The following is a 23,115-nucleotide window of genomic DNA, read 5'->3' as shown; positions in this document are numbered from 1 at the left end:
AACGCCGGCTACATACGGAGCTATTTTGCATGAAGTCATAGAACACAGTTCATCGTTTATTTCTTGTAATTTTGTGCATGAGTTTAGGAGCTCGAATGCCGAGGCTCACAATCTAGCGAAGCATAGTTTGAAGTTAGGGATTGGCCGCCATGTGTGGTTAGGCAACCCGGGTAATCTTACTTTTGTACCTTTGAACATTGGCACAAGTTAATAAAGGCTTCGCGTGATTGTCTCAAAAAAAAAATAGAGAGGTACTATCATATGGGCCAGTCCAGAGTCCAGACGCGCCCGCAGGCCTACTTAGGTCGAGTCAGCCCCCTCCTCCTCCCTGCGGAATTCCACCGAACACCTCCCGAGCTTTACTCCCGGCGGCAGCGGCGGCGGCGGCGGCTCCGGCGACTCCCAATCCCGCGGCTTCCACCCTCCTAGCCGTCACCATGAAGTTCGATCTTGAAGGCCTGACGGTGCACTTCCCGTACGCGGCGATCTACCCGGAGCAGCACGCGTACATGGGCGAGCTCAAGCGAGCCCTGGACGCGCGCGGCCACGCGCTGCTGGAGATGCCGACGGGCACCGGCAAGACGGCGGCTCTCATCTCCCTCATCACCTCCTACTCCCTCGCCAACCCCTCCCGCCCGCTCCGGCTCCTCTACTGCACCCGCACCGTCCACGAGATGGAGAAGACCCTAGCCGAGCTCCGCCTCCTCTTCTCCCACCTCCCGCCCGCCGCCTCGCGCTCCCTCCTCGCGCTCGGTCTCTCCTCCCGCAAGAACCTCTGCGTCCACCCCCAGGCCTCCGCCTCCGCCGCCCGCGATTCCGTCGACACAGCCTGCCGCCGCCTCACCGCGTCCTGGGTCCGCGACAAGGCCGCCTCCGACCCGGAGTCCACCCCTCTCTGCGAATTCTTCGAGTCATTCGACCGGGCCGCGGCCGCCGGCGACCTCGCCTCTTTCATGCCCCCTGGGGTCTACACTCTTGCCGACCTCCGTTCGCTCGGCCGTGAGCGCCGGATATGCCCCTACTTCCTCGCCAGGCAGATGGTAAAATACGCCAATGTGGTGGTCTACAGCTACCAGTACCTGCTTGACCCCAAGGTGGCCAGCATTGTGTCCCGGGAGATGCAGAAGGAATGCGTGGTTGTGTTTGATGAAGCGCACAACATCGATAATGTCTGCATTGAGGCGCTGAGCGTCAGCGTCCGCAAGCAGACACTGGAAGGTGCCGAGCGAAACCTGCGGCGCATCTCGCAAGAGATCGATAGGTACTGAGCATCGAAGAAGTAAATACTTGCTCTTTTCAGGATTGTGGGTGTTTTCTTTAAAATCGTCAAAATTGTAGATGGATAGGTAAAGGTTGCTCACTAACTGATTTATTTGGTAGGAAGGTTCAAGGCCACCGATGCCAATAGGCTTCGTGCTGAATACAATAGACTGGTGGATGGATTGGCACAGAGGGGAAATCTGCCAAGTGAGTATCTTTGTTCCTCACTATCTGATTTGCAATGTTGATTATGTGGCCTTACCGGGACAGTTTATAATAATGTGTTTCTTGTGATGAAGTATCCGATGCCTGGCTTGCAAATCCATCCTTGCCTGATGACATTTTGAAGGAGGCTGTACCTGGAAATATCAGGAAGGCTGAACATTTTCTTGCTGTCTTGAAGAGACTTGTGAAATTCTTAGATGGACGGCTTGAAACAGAGAATGTTGAAAATGAAATGCCTGTTTCCTTTGTTGCTTCAATCCATTCCCAGGCTGGAATTGACCAGAGAATGCTGAGGTTTTGTTATGACCGCTTACATTCACTATTGCTTACATTGGAGATAACCGACACGGATGAATTCATGCACATCCAGACCATTTGTGACTTTGCCACATTGATTGGAACTTATTCGCGGGGTTTTTCTATAATAATAGAACCCTATGATGATAGAATGCCTGAAGTTCGTGATCCCGTGATTCAGGTATCCAGCCTACTCTATAAGATTGTGGTGCAATTGTTACAAGCTGCAGTGTCGATGCGCTAATGTGGTTGTGTGTGTTGCAGCTTAGTTGCCATGACGCTTCACTCGCAATACAGCCTGTTTTCGATCGTTTCCAAACTGTGGTCATCACTTCGGGAACTCTCAGCCCAATTGATCTGTACCCTCGACTTTTGAATTTTAATCCTGTTATAAGCAGGAGCTTCACAATGTCCCTAACAAGGGATTGTATATGTCCCATGGTGTTGACACGAGGAAGGTATGATCTGGATCCATTTGTGCTTCATATTTCAGTTTTGTATATATGGAAACACACTTATTATATGTTCCTTATGCTAGTAGAATATGGAACCGGTTTAGTTGTCTCTCAAAGTTCTTGTTTTACCATTTATGCTATGAAGCCTATTGTGTAACGTTTACCATTCGTTCATTTTCAGTGATCAGCTACCTGTGAGCACAAAGTTCGACATGCGCAGTGATCCTGGTGTTGTGAGGAATTATGGCCGCCTCTTGCTAGAAATGGCTTCTTCTGTTCCTGATGGCATCGTCTGTTTCTTTGTCAGTTACAGCTATATGGATGGCATTGTCAACAGCTGGAATGAAATGGGTATTTTACAGGTATTATTCTGATGTGGAGATGTCTAGAATTTAGACTTCAGATTGTAATGCGACTTCGTAAATTGACCATCTCAATTGGACAAGTAGACTAGATCTTCTGGAATACTGTATTAAACTAAATGGTGTTTACTGTTTAAGCGTTCTAGTATCATATTTTCGTAATGACGTGCAAAGTTATTCAGGCACCTGTATATCGTTAAGCAGTGAATGGTCCACTGAGCTGGGTTGGCATTAAAGGGTATCAACTACTCGTGTAGAGACCATCTGTGTTCTTACCATTGTTTTTAAGGCGTCCTGCCTTGGACGCTTAGGCGACAAGGCGCCCTGGCAGCGCCTTACAAATATGCCCGCCTTAGGCGCTAGAGCGGGTGGTGCTCGCCTTAGGTCGCCTTACCGCCTTAAAAACAATGGTTCTTTGTTAGAGTACGTAATAGGCTCATTAGTCTTAGGGTTAATTAGAGATAAGGGTCGTTTGCTTAGGGGTCAAGTAAGCCTTGCTTGGGAGTCAAGTAAACCTCTATATAAAGAGAGGAGATGTATCAATCTAATCAAGCAAGAATTAAGAAGGAAATCCCTTCCCTCTTGCCCGGCCGTGGGCAAAAAGGCCCCCGGCCGGCCCTCTCGTGCCCTCCTTCTAGCAGCGCCATAACAATTTGGTATCAGCTAGCTTCGGTTCGATCATGTCTTCACCGCCGCCAAGCCCGTCTCTTCCGCTGTCGGTCACCATGTCGCCTCCGGTGACCACCACGACCGTCGCCCCGCTCCTGCCCGCGCCGGGATCCTCCATCGCGCCCGCCCCCGCCGTCCTCACCTGGGAGGAGGTGTCCGGGGTGCTGCGGAACCTAACCCAGACTGTCCAGGATATCCACATGTTCTTGGCCGGGTCCTACGGGCCGCACCCAGCTGCGCCGCCCATCGCCGCCCCCGTGCCGCCGTGGCTGCCGTGGCAGCCGCCGCACCAGGCGGCCTTCGCCGCGCTCGCCGGGCCGCCGCAGCTGCCATCCATCGCCACCACCGCCCAGCCTTGGCTGCAGCTGCAGACGCCGCTCCTGGCGGCCTCCGCCGCGCCCGGCGCTCCGCCGCAGCAGCCGCTGCCGCTGCCCGGCGCGACACTGCAGCAACTGCTGCAGCCACCGCCGGTCAGCTCCGCAACCCAGTATGGGATGCCCTACGACGGGAGTGCGACGACCTCGTTCCCATCAGCGCCACCGCCATCCCAGGGCGTCCACATCCAGCAGATCAAGTCCCCACCGTCGCCGCCACCGCTTCCGTCTTGGATCGCTACCCGCCACGTGTCGGCGGCGGTGAGGCTGCAGGCTGCTGCACGCGGCCTCCTAGCGCGTCGGCGTGTGCGGGAGATGTGTGGTCTGCAGCTGCCGCTCCTCCAAGTTGCCCTTTGTTGCGCAAAGGACCTCGATCTCGTCCGTTGCGTCGGGGATCTTGGGCATGCGGTTTCCCCCACGGACGGCGGGCATGCTGTTTTCCCCGCGGGCAGCGTCCTCAAAGTCTGTGACATCGGCGGGTGGGGAGGCGCACCTTCCTCGTCAGTCTCCATCGCAAGCCCTCCACTCTTTCCTGTGCAGTGCAGACCAACAACAGTCCGGCGGGGAGAAGGCAGGGTGTCACCGACAGGAGCGCACCGCGTAGCACCACTGCTTTCCGCCGCCGGCCGCCGCGAGGGCGCCTCTGCTGGTCGCTCTTGCGACCATTTCCAGGTGGCAATACACATGCACTCCTTTGGTCCAGGTGGTGTCCATGGGATCCAGGTGGCTGTACACGTGCACGTCCGACGTGCGGATGGTGTCCACTTTTTGTTAAGGGGTCCAAAATAAAGCGTCCGAGTCCATTTCAGGTTGAGAATAATAAAAGAAGCCGAGATGTAAAAGGCTTGTTTTTAGGTGTTAGGTTTGTGTTGCGTCGAGTCATGGTTATAATTTGGTTAGGCTGCAGCTCGAGGACAAGCTGCATGTCCAGGTGGGGTGTAGTGTTAGAGTACGTAATAGGCTCATTAGTCTTAGGGTTAATTAGAGATAAGGGTCGTTTGCTTAGGGGTCAAGTAAGCCTTGCTTGGGAGTCAAGTAAACCTCTCTATATAAAGAGAGATGTATCAATCTAATCAAAAGCAAGAATTAAGAAGGAAATCCCTTCCCTCTTGCCCGGCCGTGGGCAAAAAGCCCCCCGGCCGGCCCTCTCGTGCCCTCCTTCTAGCAGCGCCATAACATTCTTACTATCAGTAACATGCATATGAAGTTGTATAGGCAGTAGCCGCTATACAGATAATGTGTAATGTCTCAGCAAAGAATAAGAATCGTGTTCGTCATGTATGCAATGTGGTCATGTACTCACGTGTCTTCTAAACTTCTAATAGAAGAGATGAAACTTTATTAAAATCTTGCTCCGTTAAGTTTCTAAACGCTGTGATTTTTGACGGCATCCATTCCTTCTTCCTCTTGTATGATTCTGTAGTTTCCTCATGTTGCCAAGATACGTATAAATGTATTAGTCGCCAAAGAATGCCCATCTGATGATGTTATTGTGCAGGACATCATGCAGCACAAGTTGGTATTCATTGAAACACCAGATGTTGTTGAAACAACATTGGCCCTTGACAATTACAGAAAAGCATGTGATTGTGGAAGAGGTGCTGTCTTCTTCTCAGTTGCCAGGTTTGTTCTTTTAACTGCAAGTCTGAGACCACCCTTCAAAATTCACTATCAGTCAGCAGCTGAACCGATGATAGGAATGGTTGAAACTTTCGCAGCATTTTTTTTTTGATTTTTGACCCCGATCAAAGTAGTTATCACTACATTGGTGGTGATTTATTGTGACATTTTAATCAGTAGTGTTTTCTATATCCAACTTACTAAAAACTGCCCAGGGAATATTAGAAAGAGAGTAGGATGCATTCATGTATCGACCAAAACAATCGAATGACCTAGTTAGTAGGGGTGGTAACTCATCAAGATGCATGTCAACACTTCCAGTTTGTTACCAAGTCAACTGCTGAATCCCAGATCAAGCAAACTATCACATTCAGTCAATCAAACAGCAACCAACATGTATGTGCATGTGTAAATACGAAGGACTCTTGTTGGTATGAAGCGGATCCCTACCAGGGCGTGGTCTCAGGTTGTAGGGGTGGAAGGAGGGATGGCGTGGAGGAAGGCGTGGTCGCCGACGCTGGGGCACTTTCGTTGCTTGCGCACGCGCGAGAGAGAGAGCAGGGCGGCGGCTAGGGTTAGGTCTCCCGGCTCCCTAAGGAAGCCGATCAAATATGATTGCTTCTTGCTTGATTAGATTGATACATCTCCTCTCCTTATATAGAGAGGTTTACTTGACTCCCAAGCAAGCGACCCTTATCTCTAATTAACCCTAAGACTAACGGGCTATACCGCCAGCCCAGGCCCATTAGGCCATTACGTACTCAACACTTGTAGCACTGTAAGTTTGCATGCAAAATTGTTTTCATTGAGCCTCATTGCTTCAAAGGGTTTTATAGGAATTTTGGTGGGGTGGAATTTTTGGAATTTTTCTATGATGTTTGTTCGTTTCGTAGGATTGTATTTCAATGCGGATTTTTCCCAAGGACTCCACTACATTACATTTTGTAGGAAATTTCTGAAATAATCATTTGTTTTCCTGCGGCGCAACCAAACAAATTTGGTTCAAACCTAAGGATTCAAGTGGCATGCCATTGTAATCCTGCTTTTTTCCTTCACCTGTGTTTTATGAATCCTGTAAATCAAAGAGGCTTACTTGAATTGTGATAAAATAATGATTTCATTATTAGCTCATTTTCTTGTGATCAGGAGGTTATAATAAGCAATTAAGCATTACTCAGTTAACACTATGAGATATAAAATGTACATACACACATATAATAATAAATCATCATAATAACGAGTCACTCTTGCTAACGTTATGATCTTTTCAGGGGCAAAGTTGCTGAAGGTATTGATTTTGATCGACACTATGGCAGACTTGTGATCATGTTTGGTGTTCCCTTCCAGTACACACTTAGCAAGTGAGGACCAACTTTGCTTTTGTACATTTGGATTTAATTTTGTGCACCCCTCGGTCTTGGTCTATAAGATAACACTACTTTTGGTTCATCATATGCATGCTCAGAATAATAATGCTGTGTCGATTGAATGATATATTTATGTCCCAATGTTTCTCGCTTGTAAGGGTTACCTTCTAACGGCTGTGTTATATATATGTCCCATGTCTACGAGCAGGATATTGCGTGCTAGGTTGGAGTACCTAAGAGAAACTTTTCAGATAAAGGAGGGTGACTTTCTGACATTTGACGCATTGGTACTAATCCTTCTTTGGTTGTAAGGGAGTAAAGCCTACTGTTTTATATATACTGTCAAGATCTCCTAACAAAGTTTTCTCTACATTTTGAATTTTTTTTATTGTCAGAGGCAAGCTGCTCAATGTGTTGGCCGTGTGATTCGTTCTAAGGCAGATTATGGAATGATGATATTTGCTGACAAGAGGTACTTGTCTACTTGATACTGCCTTGACGTGAGAGTCGGAGTGAGCTTAGAAGGAAACTCAAATCTTGTGCCCTTTAGATTGGCCAAGCAATTTTCGATCTGCATATTTCATCCCATATCAGTTCTGCCACGCACAACAAACCTTGCTCTACCTATTTCCCTGCATTATTGATCATACTACTCCTGCTTGCTAAGTGTCATGCCATTTGTGACTCACAGATACAGTCGGCATGATAAACGGTCCAAACTGCCAGGATGGATACTGTCACACTTGCACGATGCGCACCTGAACCTGAGCACCGATATGGCTCTCCATACAGCCCGTGAGGTATGCTCCCTTACATTGCTCTACTCAATTAGCAACTGCTTCGGGACATTGCAACATGGATGCTTTTAAAAGAGCAAGCCATCTTGGTTGCGGATGAGTCAATGCTGCCATCTTCCACTCAAGCAGCAATGCCTAAACATGCAGTATCCATGCTTCCAACTGCTTGCAATGCAACTTGTTATGATCGCAGCCACCTGTCAGCATAGTCATTCTTTTCCATGTCTGCTTTCATGAATTTCGTTCGAATTTGTCGTGTTTTTCTAGAGTATTTTCTCGCTTCTGTTCAACTAGCCATCTGTTTTGTTCAAAAAATAAATAAAGTTGTGTTTTGTTCTATGACAGTTCCTCCGGAGGATGGCGCAGCCATACGACAAGGCTGGGAGCGGAGGGAAGAAGACACTGTTGACGGAGGAGGACCTGCAGGACATGGCTCGGGACGCCATGGAGATGTGAAACCCAGAGAGTGCTGTAGCCTGTAGTGCACAATAGTCAAAGTTGCTGATGTACAAATTCTTTGGCTACTCGTATGATCACGCTGAAGCATAAATTCAGTTTTTAGCTGCAGTTTACATGAATCCATTGGCTCGAACTTCACCAGAGGTCCTGGAGCGCTGGTTGGACGCAATGTTTTCGAAATGAATGAATAGCCGAATGCAGGGAAAATAAATACACTTGCAAATGGGGGCGTGAGCGTAGGGTTTACCGTGATCCAGGAAGGTGTGGTCCGTTGGATCTGTGCCCAATGTACAGGATTGAACACTTCACACATCCACTGCCAAATATACATAGTAAGTGTGCACGTGCAACACACGTATCATAATCTAACTCTTATAAAAACATTTATTTTGAATATAGTTTCTCTGTTAGCAAGTTATTTTTATCAAACCATTTAAATGTGTCTTATACGAAACAATATGATTGCACATGTAACATACAATCCGTGGGACCTGTGTTGTTTGCATCATTTTTCATGTCTCAATTTCTTAAATTATCATAATTTAAGTCCACTAAAATGACAGCTATCTTTGATTTACAATCTGTCGTATGAGCCAATAAAATAGAAACCAGAGTTAGCTTCGAAATAGTGGTACAACATAGAATAAGTATAATGATAAGTGGCGAAAAATACATGTGTAGGAGTGTCAGAAAAAATATCTCATGTAAAGTACTCCATAAAACTTAATATCCATAGATTACACGATGACCTAACTTAAATATATTCAACAAAAAAATTATCAACTTTTATGGAGATTCATATAACAAATTTTAAAATCATCAAACAAAAATGACAGTAACCAACGCTGATGATTTTTAGAAGATAAAAAGGATGGCAGGCATGCAGGGGAATCGGATAAAAAAGAATGGGTCTTTTTAGAAGATATTTTTTTTGATTTGGACAAGGCGCACACAGTCACAAGCTCTCTCTGGTCAGTGCCTACTTTTATTTAAAAAAAAACATTAGTTATCCTCCCCACCGCCCCCTCAGTCCCTCACATTTCTCTCCCCGTTCCCCATTCTCCCATGGTGGCCACACCCCTCACTCCACAGCCGGCCCTCTTCGTCACCAACGCCGGCGCTCCCTGGTCTGGCCGCCGCTCACCTTCGTCACCACCGTCGGTGCTTCCTGGTCAGTCCGCGGCTCCCCTTCGCAGCAGCTGCTCTTCCTCCCCTTCATGTGGAATCGCTCGAGGAAGTGGCCGAGGAGGCCCTCGAGCTCAGCATACTCGCGCCAGCGCTAGGCGCCGACGGAGGTGGACGTGGAGGTGTGGCACTCGCACGCGCCTGCTCTACCCTGCACCTTCTCCGAATCCGTTCGCCGAAGTGCTCGAGAAGGCGCTTGAGGTCGGCATGCTCGCCGGCGACGCCGGGCCCCTCCCTCCTCCTGATGCCCTCTCCGTCGCCGCCTTGAGCCTCTCCACCCTCTCCCGTGCGGTCGTCCGGGTCCAGGTAAGTCCCTCTCTCCAACCCTGCCACCTGCTCCACGCCTCCACCCCGTCAATTTGGTTCTTCGCCAGGTGCATCACCTCATTGAGAAATCACCATGAATGTTCCCAAGACTGTGTATAATTGTTCTGTTATAGGGCTTTTTTTGCGGGGTTATAGGGCTTTATTATAAAAGCTGATTTAACTGACTATTATTCTGCTCTAGATTGCTGCACCTTCTGGTTGTGAGTGGATCCAAGAGTCAGCATGATACAGTATCTTTTCAAAAGATGATAGATTATCTTCATGAAAGAAAGGAAGTTCGAGAATTATCATTGAAGAGGAATTCAGTGTCATGTGTTTCTCAAGAGCTAAAATGGAACAAGAAGTGCAAAACTGGCAATTCTTTTTGTAATACTATTAAGCTCGTCATGGTGGTTACCATGAATGAGTGTCTGGTTTAATCTCTAGAAAGTGAGTTTTGTGTTACAATGTTGCCTTTCAAGACTGTTATATGAGAAATCTTCCGCTTAATTGGTGGCTATGTTGATGATAAGGCCCTTAATGGTTCAGATTTCCCGAGGGAGGAAAAGGAGGTGCTGAAAGGGGATGGGAGCAAGAAGTATAAATCGAAGAGTATGTTTTGATTCTGAGTTGCATTGCACAGTATTTTCATTGTTCTAAGAAATTCATGGAATTGTATGAAACATTCCTTCATGTGATAGGCATATTTGTTTACTAAATCAAACTGCATAGTTCCAACAAACAGACATTCAAATGCACCATTTTATACTCTGAAAGTAGGAAGTGCAACTTCTTTAGTGTTTAGAATGGATCAGGTGTACTTCAAATCTTTTCAGTTCTAAATAATTATGCACATTCTCAATCATCATGTGTGCAAAAAGTGGGCTTATACAGATTTGTACAATTCATTGTAACATCGTGGAGCTGAAACTAATTATGATTAATTTGGTCGTTCTCTGATGTGTGATTACGTTAATGCAATTGGCACCTTTGTAATTCGCTAAGCTAAATTCAATATTTCAGGTGTTCTGCGACAACTCAAGTCACCTTCGTAAATTCTGGAAGCCAACTGTTTTGACACCAGGCAAAGGAGATAGAGTGCATTATTTAGTCAGTTACAAAAATGCAGTAGCCAAAAACACCAACCATTTTCCACATAAAAAACCATTAATTACCGTTCCCTCTCCATTTGCCTCTTCAGATCCTTAGGGTCTACATCTATGATACATTCTAGTTAGTTTAGCATCTCACCAGTTATCTGAATAATACATAAGCATCCAGTACAAGGGCATTTTTACCTTCGTACATGGCATCTCATCAGTTATCTGAATAATAAATAAGCATGCAGTACAAGGGCACTTTTACCTTGGGACATGGCCAGGGGTGTATGTGGTACATTTTTCCTGTCATTAAGAAGTGCTGTTGAAGCCTCTTTCTTCTCACGGGCTTCACGATGTCTTTTAAGAATATCATCTTTATTGCGTGCATAATACTCTTTTTTCCTCTGCCTCTTCAATTCTTCAAGGTATGTTATAAATACATACCGCAACTTAGCACATAAGCAACAGCAAAATAGTAGCGCAAAGTAGGAACTGGTTGATGATAGTTACCCAATGTCTGGTTGTTGCTTATATCCTGAAATGGGGTGCGCGCCCCCGCACTATTGGGAGATGTCACACCTTCGCCTTCATGTGAATATTCATGCCATTAAATTTTGAGAAGCATGGAAACTGTGGAAATTAATCATGAACACAACCATCAGATGCAAACATAGTACACTGTCCTTTCTCTTGATATTGTGTTTCAGCAGAGTTCTACTTTGACATTAAAATCAATTTTGAATGGCAGATCCCCTTACTGGACCACATTAAGTTGTTGGCCCTGCTATTTAACGTCCATGGTGATGCTGATGATGATCTTGGCAGGGGTAATGCTTTGATTTCATAGACATGTTGCTTTGATAGCTAGAGAACTAATTTCTCAAGAGGACTTGATTTAGTGTTCTTATGATATTTTTTAGCTGGCGCTGTTTTTTTTCATGGATTTTTTCTGTCCACTACATCATAAATCTGGTAATATAAAAGTAATATCTATTTTTGATTATGTAATGACCGACTGCTATCTTGCTTCTTACTCATGTATCTTCAGATTTATGTATCTGCCTGGGGTCTTGGCATGTCCTTGAGCACGCATCAGGTATGTATGTATCTGTTGGTATCTTAGTGCACTTTGTAGTTTCAGAGTAGCACTCTATAATTTGGCACATGCTGACATGCCTATGAGTGTATATGTATGTGCATGTGTACTGGCTATAGGCCCGAGCTGAAACTAATTATGATTAATTTGCTCGTTCTGTGATGTGCGCTTACATTAATACCATTGGCACCTTTGTAAATTCTATAAGCTAAATCCAATATTGTAGGTGTTCTGCGACAACTCAAGTCACCTTCGTAAATTCAGAAAGCCAAGGAGACAGGGTGCATGATTCAGTTAGTTACAAAATTGCAGTAGCCAAAACACTAACCATGTTCCACATAGAAAACCATTAATTACAGATATAAAACGAACGGCTTATAGCATTATGCTGTGCAACTGTTTGTTTTTTAGAACTCTATTCTGAAAATTCTAATCCTGTATAATGTTGCAATAGGTGAAAGGAAGAAGTTGAACCTGAAGAAGGGCAGGGAAGAATTATAGCTTTGTGTGGCCGGCTGGTTCAGGGGACGTGCAGGGCGGGCGCGGCTCCGCGGGTGCCGAGGCAGGCTCCTGAGCAGTGGCTATCTCGCGGATGGGCCACACTGCAAGGGCAGGTTCGTGGGCGCCCGCTATCTCGCTGACGGATTACACGCTGTGAGCAGCAACAATCGGCGGTGGCGATCTTGCAGGGAGGCGACCGAGCGGTGCAGTGCCGCGAGGTATCGATGCGGGCAGGAGACGGGGTTGGTGGGAGGCACCCTGATCAAGGGCGAGGGAAGCTAATTTAGTTGAGTTTCCTTATTAGTTTGCGATCACAATTGCGTGATTGTAGGGGACGTGGGCTGATACTTGGAATATTCCTTCGGTGGTGGAGTACGGCCAGTCATAGGAATTTGCTAAGTGCACACCGTAGATGTTGGGGAACGTTGCAGAAAACAAAAATTTTCCTACTTGTTTCACCAAGATCATCTAGGAGTTCATCTAGCAACGAGTGATTAGATGCATCTACATACCTTTATAGATCGCGAGCGGAAGCGTTCAAAAGAACGGTGATGATGTAGTCGTACTCGACGTGATCCAAATCACCGATGACCAGCGCCGAACGGACGGCACCTCCGCGTTCAACACACGTACGGAACAGCCACGTCTCCTCCTTCTTGATCCAGCAAGGGAGGGAGGAGAGGTTGAGGGAGATGGCACCAGTAGCAGCACGACGGCGTGGTGTTGATGGAGCTGCAGTACTCCGGCAGAGCTTCGCTAAGCACTATGGAGGTGGAGGAGGTGTTGGGGAGGGAGAAGGAGGCAACCAAAGGCCAAGGCGTTCAGGTATGAAGTCCCTCCTCTCCCCCACTATATATAGGAGGGCCAAGGGGGGTGGCCGGCCCTAGGAGATCCAATCTCCTAGGGGTGCGGCGGCCAAGGGGGGTTTCCCTCCCCCCCAAGGCACCTAGGAGGTGCCTTCCCCTCCTAGGACTCTTTCCCCCATAAACCCTAGGCGCATGGGCCTATGTGAGGCTGGTGCCCTTGGCCCATTAGGCCAAGGCGCACCCCCTTACAGCCCATGTGGCCCCCCGGGACAGGTGGACCCACCCGGTGGACCCCCGGGACCCTTCCGGTGGTCCCGGTACAATACCGATAACCCCGAAACTTGTCCCGATGCCCGAAACAGGACTTCCCATATATAAATCTTTACCTCCGGACCATTCCGGAACTCCTCGTGACGTCCGGATCTCATCCGGGACTCCGAACAACATTCGGGTTACTGCATATACATATCCCTACAACCCTAGCGTAACCGAACCTTAAGTGTGTAGACCCTACGGGTTCGGGAGACAAGCAGACATGACCGAGACGACTCTCCGGTCAATAACCAACAGCGGGATATGGATACCCATGTTGGCTCCCACATGCTCCACGATGATCTCATCGGATGAACCACGATGTCGAGGATTCTATCAACCCCGTACGCTATTCCCTTTGTCTATCGATATGTTACTTGCCCGAGATTCGATCGTCGGTATCCCAATACCTCGTTCAATCTCGTTACCGGCAAGTCACTTTACTCGTACCGTAATGCATGATCCCGTGACTAGACACTTGGTCACTCTGAGCTCATTATGATGATGCATTACCGAGTGGGCCCAGTGATACCTCTCCGTCATACGGAGTGACAAATCCCAGTCTTGATCCATGTCACCTAACAGACACTTTCGGAGATACCCGTAGTCTACCTTTATAGTCACACAGTTACGTTGTGACGTTTGGCATACCCAAAGCACTCCTACGGTATCCGGGAGTTACACGATCTCGTGGTCTAAGGAAAAGATACTTGACATTGGAAAACTCTAGCAAACGAACTATACGATCTTGTGCTATGTTTAGGATTGGGTCTTGTCCATCACATCATTCTCCTAATGATGTGATCTCGTTATCAATGACATCCAGTGTCCATAGTCAGGAAACCATGACTTTCTGTTGATCAATGAGCTAGTCAACTAGAGGCTCACTAGGGACATGTTGATGTCTGTTATTCACACATGTATTACGATTTCCGGATAACACAATTATAGCATGAATAAAGACAATTATCATGAACAAGGAAATATAATAATAATGCTTTTATTATTGCCTCTAGGGCATATTTCCAACAGTCTCCCACTTGCACTAGAGTCAATAATCTAGTTACATTGTGATGAATCGAACACCCATGGAATTCTGGTGTTGATCATGTTTTGCTCTAGGGAGAGGTTTAGTCAACGGATCTGCTACATTCAGGTCCGTATGTACTTTACAAATCTCTATGTCTCCATCTTGAACATTTTCACGAATGGAGTTGAAGCGACGCTTGATGTGCCTTGTCTTCTTGTGAAACCTGGGCTCCTTGGCAAGTGCAATAGCTCCAGTGTTGTCACAGAAGAGCTTCATTGGCCCCGACGCATTGGGTATGACTCCTAGGTCGGTGATGAACTCCTTCACCCATATTGCTTCATGTGCTGCCTCCGAGGCTGCCATGTACTCCGCTTCACATGTAGATCCCGCCACGACGCTTTGCTTGCAACTGCACCAGCTTACTGCCCCACCATTCAAAATATACACGTATCCGGTTTGTGACTTAGAGTCATCCAGATCTGTGTCGAAGCTAGCGTCGACGTAACCCTTTACGACGAGCTCTTCGTCACCTCCATAAACGAGAAACATTTCCTTAGTCCTTTTCAGGTACTTCAGGATATTCTTGACCGCTGTCCAGTGTTCCTTGCCGGGATTACTTTGGTACCTTCCTACCAAACTTACGACAAGGTTTACATCAGGTCTGGTACACAGCATGGCATACATGATAGAACCTATGGCTGAGGCATAGGGGATGACGCTCATCTCTTCTATATCTTCTGCCGTGGTCGGACATTGAGCTGAGCTCAATTTCATACCTTGCAACACAGGCAAGAACCCCTTCTTGGATTGATCCATATTGAACTTCTTCAATATCTTATCAAGGTATGTGCTTTGTGAAAGACCTATGAGGTGTCTCGATCTATCTCTATAGATTTTGATGCCTAATATATAAGCAGCTTCTCCAAGGTCCTTCATTGAAAAACTTTTATTCAAGTAGGCCTTGATGTTGTCCAAGAGTTCTATATCATTTCCCATCAAAAGTATGTCATCTACATATAATATGAGAAATGCTACAGAGCTCCCACTCACTTTCTTGTAAACGCAGGCTTCTCCATAAGTCTGTGTAAACCCAAACGCTTTGATCATCTCATCAAAGCAAATGTTCCAACTCCGAGATGCTTGCACCAGCCCATAAATCGAGCGTTGGAGCTTGCACACTTTGTCAGCATTCTTAGGATCGACAAAACCTTCCGGCTGCATCATATACAATTCTTCCTTAAGGAAACCATTAAGGAATGCCGTTTTGACGTCCATTTGCCATATTTCGTAATCATAGAATGCGGCAATTGCTAACATGATTCGGACGGACTTCAGCTTCGCTACCGGTGAGAAAGTCTCATCGTAGTCAACCCCTTGAACTTGTCGATAATCCTTAGCGACAAGCCGAGCTTTATAGATGGTCACATTACCATCCGCGTCTGTCTTCTTCTTAAAGATCCATTTATTTTCTATGGCTCGCCGCTCAACGGGCAAGTCAGTCAAAGTCCATACTTTGTTTTCATACATGGGTCCTATCTCGGATTTCATGGCTTCTAGCCATTTGTCGGAATCCGGGCCCGCCATCGCTTCTTCATAATTCGAAGGTTCACCATTGTCTAACAGCATGATTTCCAAGACAGGGTTGCCGTACCACTCTGGTGCGGAACGTGTCCTTGTGGACCTTAGAATTTCAGTAGGGGCTTGATCAGAAGTATCTTGATCATTATCATTAACTTCCTCTCTAGTCGGTGCAGGCACCTCAGGAACATTTTCTTGAGTTGCGCCATTTTCCAGTTCAAGAGGTAATACTTCATCAAGCTCTACTTTCCTCCCACTTACTTCTTTCGAGAGAAACTCTTTCTCCAGAAAGGACCCATTCTTGGCAACAAAGATCTTGCCTTCGGATCTGAGGTAGAAGGTGTACCCAATAGTTTCTTTTGGGTATCCTATGAAGACGCATTTTTCCGACTTGGGTTCAAGCTTTTCAGGTTGAAGTTTCTTGACATAAGCATCGCATCCCCAAACTTTTAGAAACGACAGCTTAGGTTTCTTCCCAAACCATAATTCATACGGTGTCGTCTCAACGGATTTCGACGGAGCCCTATTTAAAGTGAATGCGGCAGTCTCTAAAGCATAGCCCCAAAAAGAAAGCGGTAAATCGGTAAGAGACATCATAGATCGCACCATATCTAACAGAGTGCGATTACGACGTTCGGACACACCATTACGCTGAGGTGTTCCAGGCGGCGTGAGTTGTGAAACTATTCCACATTTTCTTAAGTGTGCCCCAAACTCGTGACTCAAGTATTCTCCTCCATGATCTGATCGTAGAAACTTGATTTTCCTGTCACGTTGATTTTCAACCTCACTCTGAAATTCCTTGAACTCTTCAAAGGTTTCAGACTTGTGTTTCATTAAGTAGATATACCCATACCTACTTAAATCATCCGTGAGGGTGAGAACATAACGATAGCCACCGCGAGCCTCAACACTCATCGGACCGCACACATCAGTATGTATGATTTCCAATAAGTCGGTTGCTCGCTCCATTGTTCCTGAGAACGGAGTCTTGGTCATTTTACCCATAAGGCATGGTTCGCACGTGTCAAATGATTCATAATCAAGAGACTCTAAAAGTCCATCAGCATGGAGCTTCTTCATGCGTTTGACACCTATGTGACCAAGGCGGCAGTGCCACAAGTATGTGGGACTATCATTATCAACCTTACTTCTTTTGGTACTCACATTATGAACATGTGTAGCATCACGTTCGAGATTCATAAAGAATAAACCATTCACCATAGGAGCATGACCATAAAACATATCTCTCATAAAAATGGAACAACCATTATTCTCAGATTTAAAAGAGTAGCCATCTCGAATTAAACGAGATCCCGATACAATGTTCATGCTCAAAGCTGGCACTAAATAACAATTATTAAGGTTTAAAACTAATCCCGAAGGGAGATGCAGAGGCAGCGTGCCAACGGCGATCACATTGACCTTGGAACCATTCCCGACGCGCATCGTCACCTCGTCCTTTGCCAGTTTCCGCTTATTCCGCAGCCCCTGCTTTGAGTTACAAATGTGAGCAACTGCACCGGTATCAAATACCCAGGAGCCACTACGGGCACTAGTAAGGTACACATCAATTACATGTATATCACATATACCTTTTGTTTTGCCGGCCTTCTTATCCGCTAAGTACTTAGGGCAGTTCCGCTTCCAGTGACCGCTTTGCAATAAAAACACTCAGTCTCGGGCTTGGGTCCATTCTTTGGCTTCTTCTCGGCAGCTTGCTTGCCGGGCGCGGCAACCTCCTTGCCGTCCTTCTTGAAGTTCTTTTTACCCTTGCCTTTCTTGAACTTAGTGGTTTTATTGACCATCAACACTTGATGTTCCTTCCTGACTTCTACCTCTGCTGATTTCAGCATAGAAAATACTTCAGGAATGGTCTTTTCCATCCCCTGCATATTGAAGTTCATCACAAAGCTCTTGTAGCTTGGTGGAAGCGACTGGAGGATTCTGTCAATGACCGCATCATCCGGGAGATTAACTCCCAGCTGAGTCAAGCGGTTATGCAACCCAGACATAGTGAGTATGTGCTCACTGACAGAACTGTTTTCCTCCATCTTACAGCTGAAGAATTTGTCGGAGACTTCATATCTCTCAACCCGGGCATGAGCTTGGAAAACCATTTTCAGCTCTTCGAACATCTCATATGCTCCATGTCTCTCAAAACGCTTTTGGAGCCCCGGCTCTAGGCTGTAAAGCATGCCGCACTGAACGAGGGAGTAGTCATCGAATCATGCCTGCCAAGCGTTCATAACATCTTGTTCTGCAGGGAGAACGGGTGCGTCACCAAGCGGTGCTTGTAGGACATAATCTTTCTTGGCAGCTATGAGGATGATCCTCAGGTTCCGGACCCAGTCCGTATAGTTGCTGCCATCGTCTTTCAGCTTAGTTTTCTCTAGGAACGCGTTGAAGTTGAGGACTACGTTGGCCATTTGATCTACAAGACATATTGCAAAGATTTTAGACTAAGTTCATGATAATTAAGTTCAACTAATCAAATTATTAGTGAATTCCCACTTAGATTAGACATCCCTCTAGTCATCTAAGTATTACATGATCCGAGTTAAACTAGACCGTGTCCGATCATCACGTGAGACGGACTAGTCAACATCGGTGAACATCTTCATGTTGATCGTATCTTCTATACGACTCATGCTCGACCTTTCGGTCTTCTGTGTTCCGAGGCCATGTCTGTACATGCTAGGCTCGTCAAGTCAACCTAAGTGTTTGCATGTGTAAATCTGTCTTACACCCGTTGTATGTGAACGTCTGAATAAAACACCCGATCATCACGTGGTGTTTTGAAACAGCGAACTGTCGCAACGGTGCACAGTTAGGGGGAACACTTCTTGAATTTATTGTGAGGGGATCATCTTATTTACTACCGTCGTTCTAAGTAAACAAGATGCAAAACATGATAAACATCACATGCAATCAAATAATAAACGTGACATGATATGGCCAATATCACATAGCTCCTTTGATCTCCATCTTGGGGCTCCATGATCATCTTGTCACCGGCTTGACACCATGATCTCCATCATCATGATCTCCATCATCGTGTCTCCATGAAGTTGCTCGCCAACTATTACTTCTACTACTATGGCTAACGCGTTTAGCAATAAAGTAAAGTAATTTACATGGCGTTTCTTGATGACACGCAGGTCATATAAAAGAATAAAGACAACTCCTATGGCTCCTGCCGGTTGTCATACTCATCGACATGCAAGTCGTGATTCCTATTACAATAGCATGAACATCTCATACATCACATATAGATCATTCATCATTCATCACAACTTTGGCCATATCATATCACAAACCACTTGCTGCAAAAACAAGTTAGACGTCCTCTAATTGTTGTTGCAAGTTTTATGTGGCTGAATTAGGGTTCTAGCAAAAACGTTTTCTTACCTACGTTAAAGCCACAACGTGATTTGTCAACTTCTATTTACCCTTCATAAGGACCCTGTTCATCGATTCCGCTCCAACTAAAGTAGGAGAGACAGACACCCGCCAGCCACCTTATGCAACTAGTGCATGTTAGTCGGTGGAACCGGTCTCACGTAAGCGTACGTGTAAGGTTGGTCCAGGCTGCTTCATCCCACAATACCGCTGAAGCAAGAAAGGACTAGTAACGGCAAGAGAGTTGACAAATCTACGCCCACAACAAATTGTGTTCTACTCGCGCAAGAAGAACTACGCATAGACCTAGCTCATGATGCCACTGTTGGGGAACGTTGCAGAAAACAAAAATTTTCCTACTCGTTTCACCAAGATCATCTAGGAGTTCATCTAACAACGAGCGATTAGATGCATCTACATACCTTTGTAGATCGCGAGCGGAAGCGTTCAAAAGAACGGTGATGATGTAGTCGTACTCGACGTGATCCAAATCACCGATGACCAGCGCCGAACGGACGGCACCTCCGCGTTCAACACACGTACGGAACAGCCACGTCTCCTCCTTCTTGATCTAGCAAGGGAGGGAGGAGAGGTTGAGGGAGATGGCACCAGCAGCAGCACGACGGCGTGGTGTTGATGGAGCTGCAGTACTCCGGCAGAGCTTCGCTAAGCACTATGGAGGTGGAGGAGGCGTTGGGGAGGGAGAAGAAGGCAACCAAAGCCAAGGCGTTCAGGTATGAAGTCCCTCCTCTCCCCCACTATATATAGGAGGGCCAAGGGGGGTGGCCGGCCCTAGGAGATCCAATCTCCTAGGGGTGCGGCGGCCAAGGGGGGTTTCCCTCCCCCCCAAGGCACCTAGGAGGTGCCTTCCCCTCCTAGGACTCTTTCCCCCATAAACCCTAGGCGCATGGGCCTATGTGAGGCTGGTGCCCTTGGCCCATTAGGCCAAGGCGCACCCCCTTACAGCCCATGTGGCCCCCCGGGACAGGTGGACCCACCCGGTGGACCCCCGGGACCCTTCCGGTGGTCCCGGTACAATACCGATAACCCCGAAACTTGTCCCGATGCCCGAAACAGGACTTCCCATATATAAATCTTTACCTCCGGACCATTCCGGAACTCCTCGTGACGTCCGGGATCTCATCCGGGACTCCGAACAACATTCGGGTTACTGCATATACATATCCCTACAACCCTAGCGTAACCGAACCTTAAGTGTGTAGACCCTACGAGTTCGGGAGACAAGCAGACATGACCGAGACGACTCTCCGGTCAATAACCAACAGCGGGATATGGATACCCATGTTGGCTCCCACATGCTCCACGATGATCTCATCGGATGAACCACGATGTCGAGGATTCTATCAACCCCGTACGCTATTCCCTTTGTCTATCGATATGTTACTTGCCCGAGATTCGATCGTCGGTATCCCAATACCTCGTTCAATCTCGTTACCGGCAAGTCACTTTACTCGTACCGTAATGCATGATCCCGTGACCAGACACTTGGTCACTCTGAGCTCATTATGATGATGCATTACCGAGTGGGCCCAGTGATACCTCTCCGTCATACGGAGTGACAAATCCCAGTCTTGATCCATGTCACCTAACAGACACTTTCGGAGATACCCGTAGTCTACCTTTATAGTCACCCAGTTACGTTGTGACGTTTGGCATACCCAAAGCACTCCTACAGTATCTGGGAGTTACACGATCTCATGGTCTAAGGAAAAGATACTTGACATTGGAAAACTCTAGCAAACGAACTATACGATCTTGTGCTATGTTTAGGATTGGGTCTTGTCCATCACATCATTCTTCTAATGATGTGATCTCGTTATCAATGACATCCAGTGTCCATAGTCAGGAAACCATGACTATCTGTTGATCAACGAGCTAGTCAACTAGAGGCTCACTAGGGACATGTTGATGTCTGTTATTCACATATGTATTACGATTTCCGGATAACACAATTATAGCATGAATAAAGACAATTATCATGAACAAGGAAATATAATAATAATGCTTTTATTATTGCCTCTAGGGCATATTTCCAACAGTAGAGGTATTAGATCAATGATGGCTGTTAGATTAGGACATGTGGGACTAATTGTGTGGTGTTGATTGATTCGTATGTTTTGTGGTACTAATTTTTGGGTGCACATAAGAAAGTTCTTGTTTGATTGTTTAATAGTAGTGGAGATGGAGATGGAGAAAACAGACCTTGGAGCTTTCTGTAAATTGCCAGTTCGCAGCTTTGTGTTACGCCGTGTCAGGCTCACCTCTAATTTTTTTCGCCCGGGACATTTCTGTCACTGGCACACAAGTGAGTTAAAAAGTTACAGATCATGCTGAAAATACGCCACTGACACACATATGAATTAAAAAAAACATGTATGCAGCTTTCAAGAGAAGTGAGCAACGCAAAAAGGGATTACTCCTGCTTGTAATTATAGTGTACTAGTTCAGTTCATTTGGAAACAATCGGTGTGTGTCATTTAGTACTCCCTCCATTTCGAATACTAAAATGCGTACGTACCTAAAAAATCAACTTTGATAAAAAAAATAGACCAATCAAATGTTTTTTATATTTGATAGAAGTCATGTCGTTGAATTCATATTGATGAATTCACAAAAATATATATTATCAATGTAATTTACAGTCAAAATTGAATTTGGAAAAGCATACATGCCTTATTCATTAGAATGAAGTGAGTAACAATATAATAGATGTGTGCATGTCAGGATAAAGAATACAATTTTTTTACGGGTATCTAAAAATATACAATTATCCGTGGAGCTGCAAGAAAAAGAAAAAGTAACAGAACTTAAAACAACAACAACAACAACAACAAAGCCTTTAGTCCCAAACAAGTTGGGGTAGGCTAGAGGTGAAACCCATAAGATCTCGCAACCAACTCATGGCTCTGGCACATGGATACCAAGCTTCCACGCACCCCTGTCCATAGCTAGCTCTTTGTCGATACTCCAATCCTTCAGGTCGGACTCCTCCCATGTCAAATTCGGTCGACCCCGCGCTTTCTTGACATTCTCCGCACACTTTAGCCGTCCGCTATGCACTGGAGCTTTTGGAGGTCTGTGCTGAATATGCTCAAACCATCTCAAACGATGCTGGACAAGCTTCTGCTCAATTGGTGCTACCCCAACTCTATCTCGTATATCATCATTCCGGACTCGATCCTTCCTCGTGTGGCCACACATCCATCTCAACGTACGCATCTCCGCCACACCCTCGCGTTTTAGTCGGCCAACACTCCGCGCCATACAACATTGCGGGTCGAACCGCCGTCCTGTAGAACTTGCCTTTTAGCTTTTGTGGCACTCTCTTGTCACAGAGAATGCCAGAAGCTTGGCGCCACTTCATCCATCCGGCTTTGATTCGATGGTTCACATCTTCATCAATACCCCCGTCCTCCTGCAACATTGACCCCAAATACCGAAAGGTGTCCTTCCGAGGTACCACCTGGCCATCAAGGCTAACCTCCTCCTCCTCACACCTAATAGTACTGAAATCGCACATCATGTACTCGGTTTTAGTTCTACTAAGCCTAAACCCTTTCGATTCCAAGGTTTGTCTCCATAACTCTAACTTCCTATTTACCCCCGTCCGACTATCGTCAACTAGCACCACATCATCCGCAAAGAGCATACACCATGGGATATCTCCTTGTATACCCCTTGTGACCTCATCCATCACCAATGCAAAAAGATAAGGGCTCAAAGCTGACCCCTGATGCAGTCCTATCTTAATCGGGAAGTCATCGGTGTCGACATCACTTATTCGAACACTTGTCACAAACATTATTGTACATGTCCTTGATGAGGGTAATGTACTTTGCTGGGACTTTGTGTTTCTCCAAGGCCCACCACATGACATTCCGCGGTATCTTATA

General features: G+C 46.3%; 1 protein-coding gene and 1 long non-coding RNA gene across 2 annotated transcripts; both read left to right on the top strand.

Annotated features, from left to right (window-relative positions):
• The first annotated feature begins 292 nt into the window (after nt 1-292).
• LOC123111455 (general transcription and DNA repair factor IIH helicase subunit XPD) lies at nt 293-7,993 on the top strand. The gene is made up of 11 exons (XM_044532263.1): nt 293-1,261; nt 1,385-1,467; nt 1,560-1,963; nt 2,047-2,240; nt 2,419-2,599; nt 5,141-5,265; nt 6,534-6,623; nt 6,838-6,916; nt 7,025-7,101; nt 7,321-7,429; nt 7,772-7,993. The coding sequence occupies exons 1-11, from the start codon at nt 438-440 to the stop codon at nt 7,880-7,882; spliced, it is 2,277 nt and encodes a 758-aa protein (XP_044388198.1). The 5' UTR covers nt 293-437; the 3' UTR covers nt 7,883-7,993.
• An 888-nt stretch (nt 7,994-8,881) lies between these two features.
• LOC123111448 (uncharacterized) lies at nt 8,882-12,540 on the top strand. The gene is made up of 6 exons (XR_006454445.1): nt 8,882-9,376; nt 9,579-9,826; nt 9,926-9,988; nt 10,400-11,303; nt 11,525-11,572; nt 12,027-12,540. It is a non-coding gene; the product is annotated as an uncharacterized lncRNA (long non-coding RNA).
• The last annotated feature ends 10,575 nt before the right edge of the window (nt 12,541-23,115 follow it).

Source organism: Triticum aestivum, chromosome 1B (assembly GCF_018294505.1).
Source record: "Triticum aestivum cultivar Chinese Spring chromosome 1B, IWGSC CS RefSeq v2.1, whole genome shotgun sequence".
In the NCBI taxonomy this organism is placed as follows: domain Eukaryota; kingdom Viridiplantae; phylum Streptophyta; class Magnoliopsida; order Poales; family Poaceae; genus Triticum; species Triticum aestivum.
The sequence above is the reverse complement of the archived record's forward strand: the minus strand, read 5'-3'. Positions and strand labels throughout refer to the sequence as shown.

Coding starts and splice junctions, on each gene's coding strand:
- LOC123111455 (XM_044532263.1), top strand. CDS start 438: ATGAAGTTCGATCTTGAAGGCCTGACGGTGCACTTCCCGTACGCGGCG. Junction 1,468..1,559: donor ACAGAGGGGAAATCTGCCAA/GTGAGTATCTTT, acceptor CTTGTGATGAAG/TATCCGATGCCTGGCTTGCA. Junction 2,600..5,140: donor ATGAAATGGGTATTTTACAG/GTATTATTCTGA, acceptor GTTATTGTGCAG/GACATCATGCAGCACAAGTT.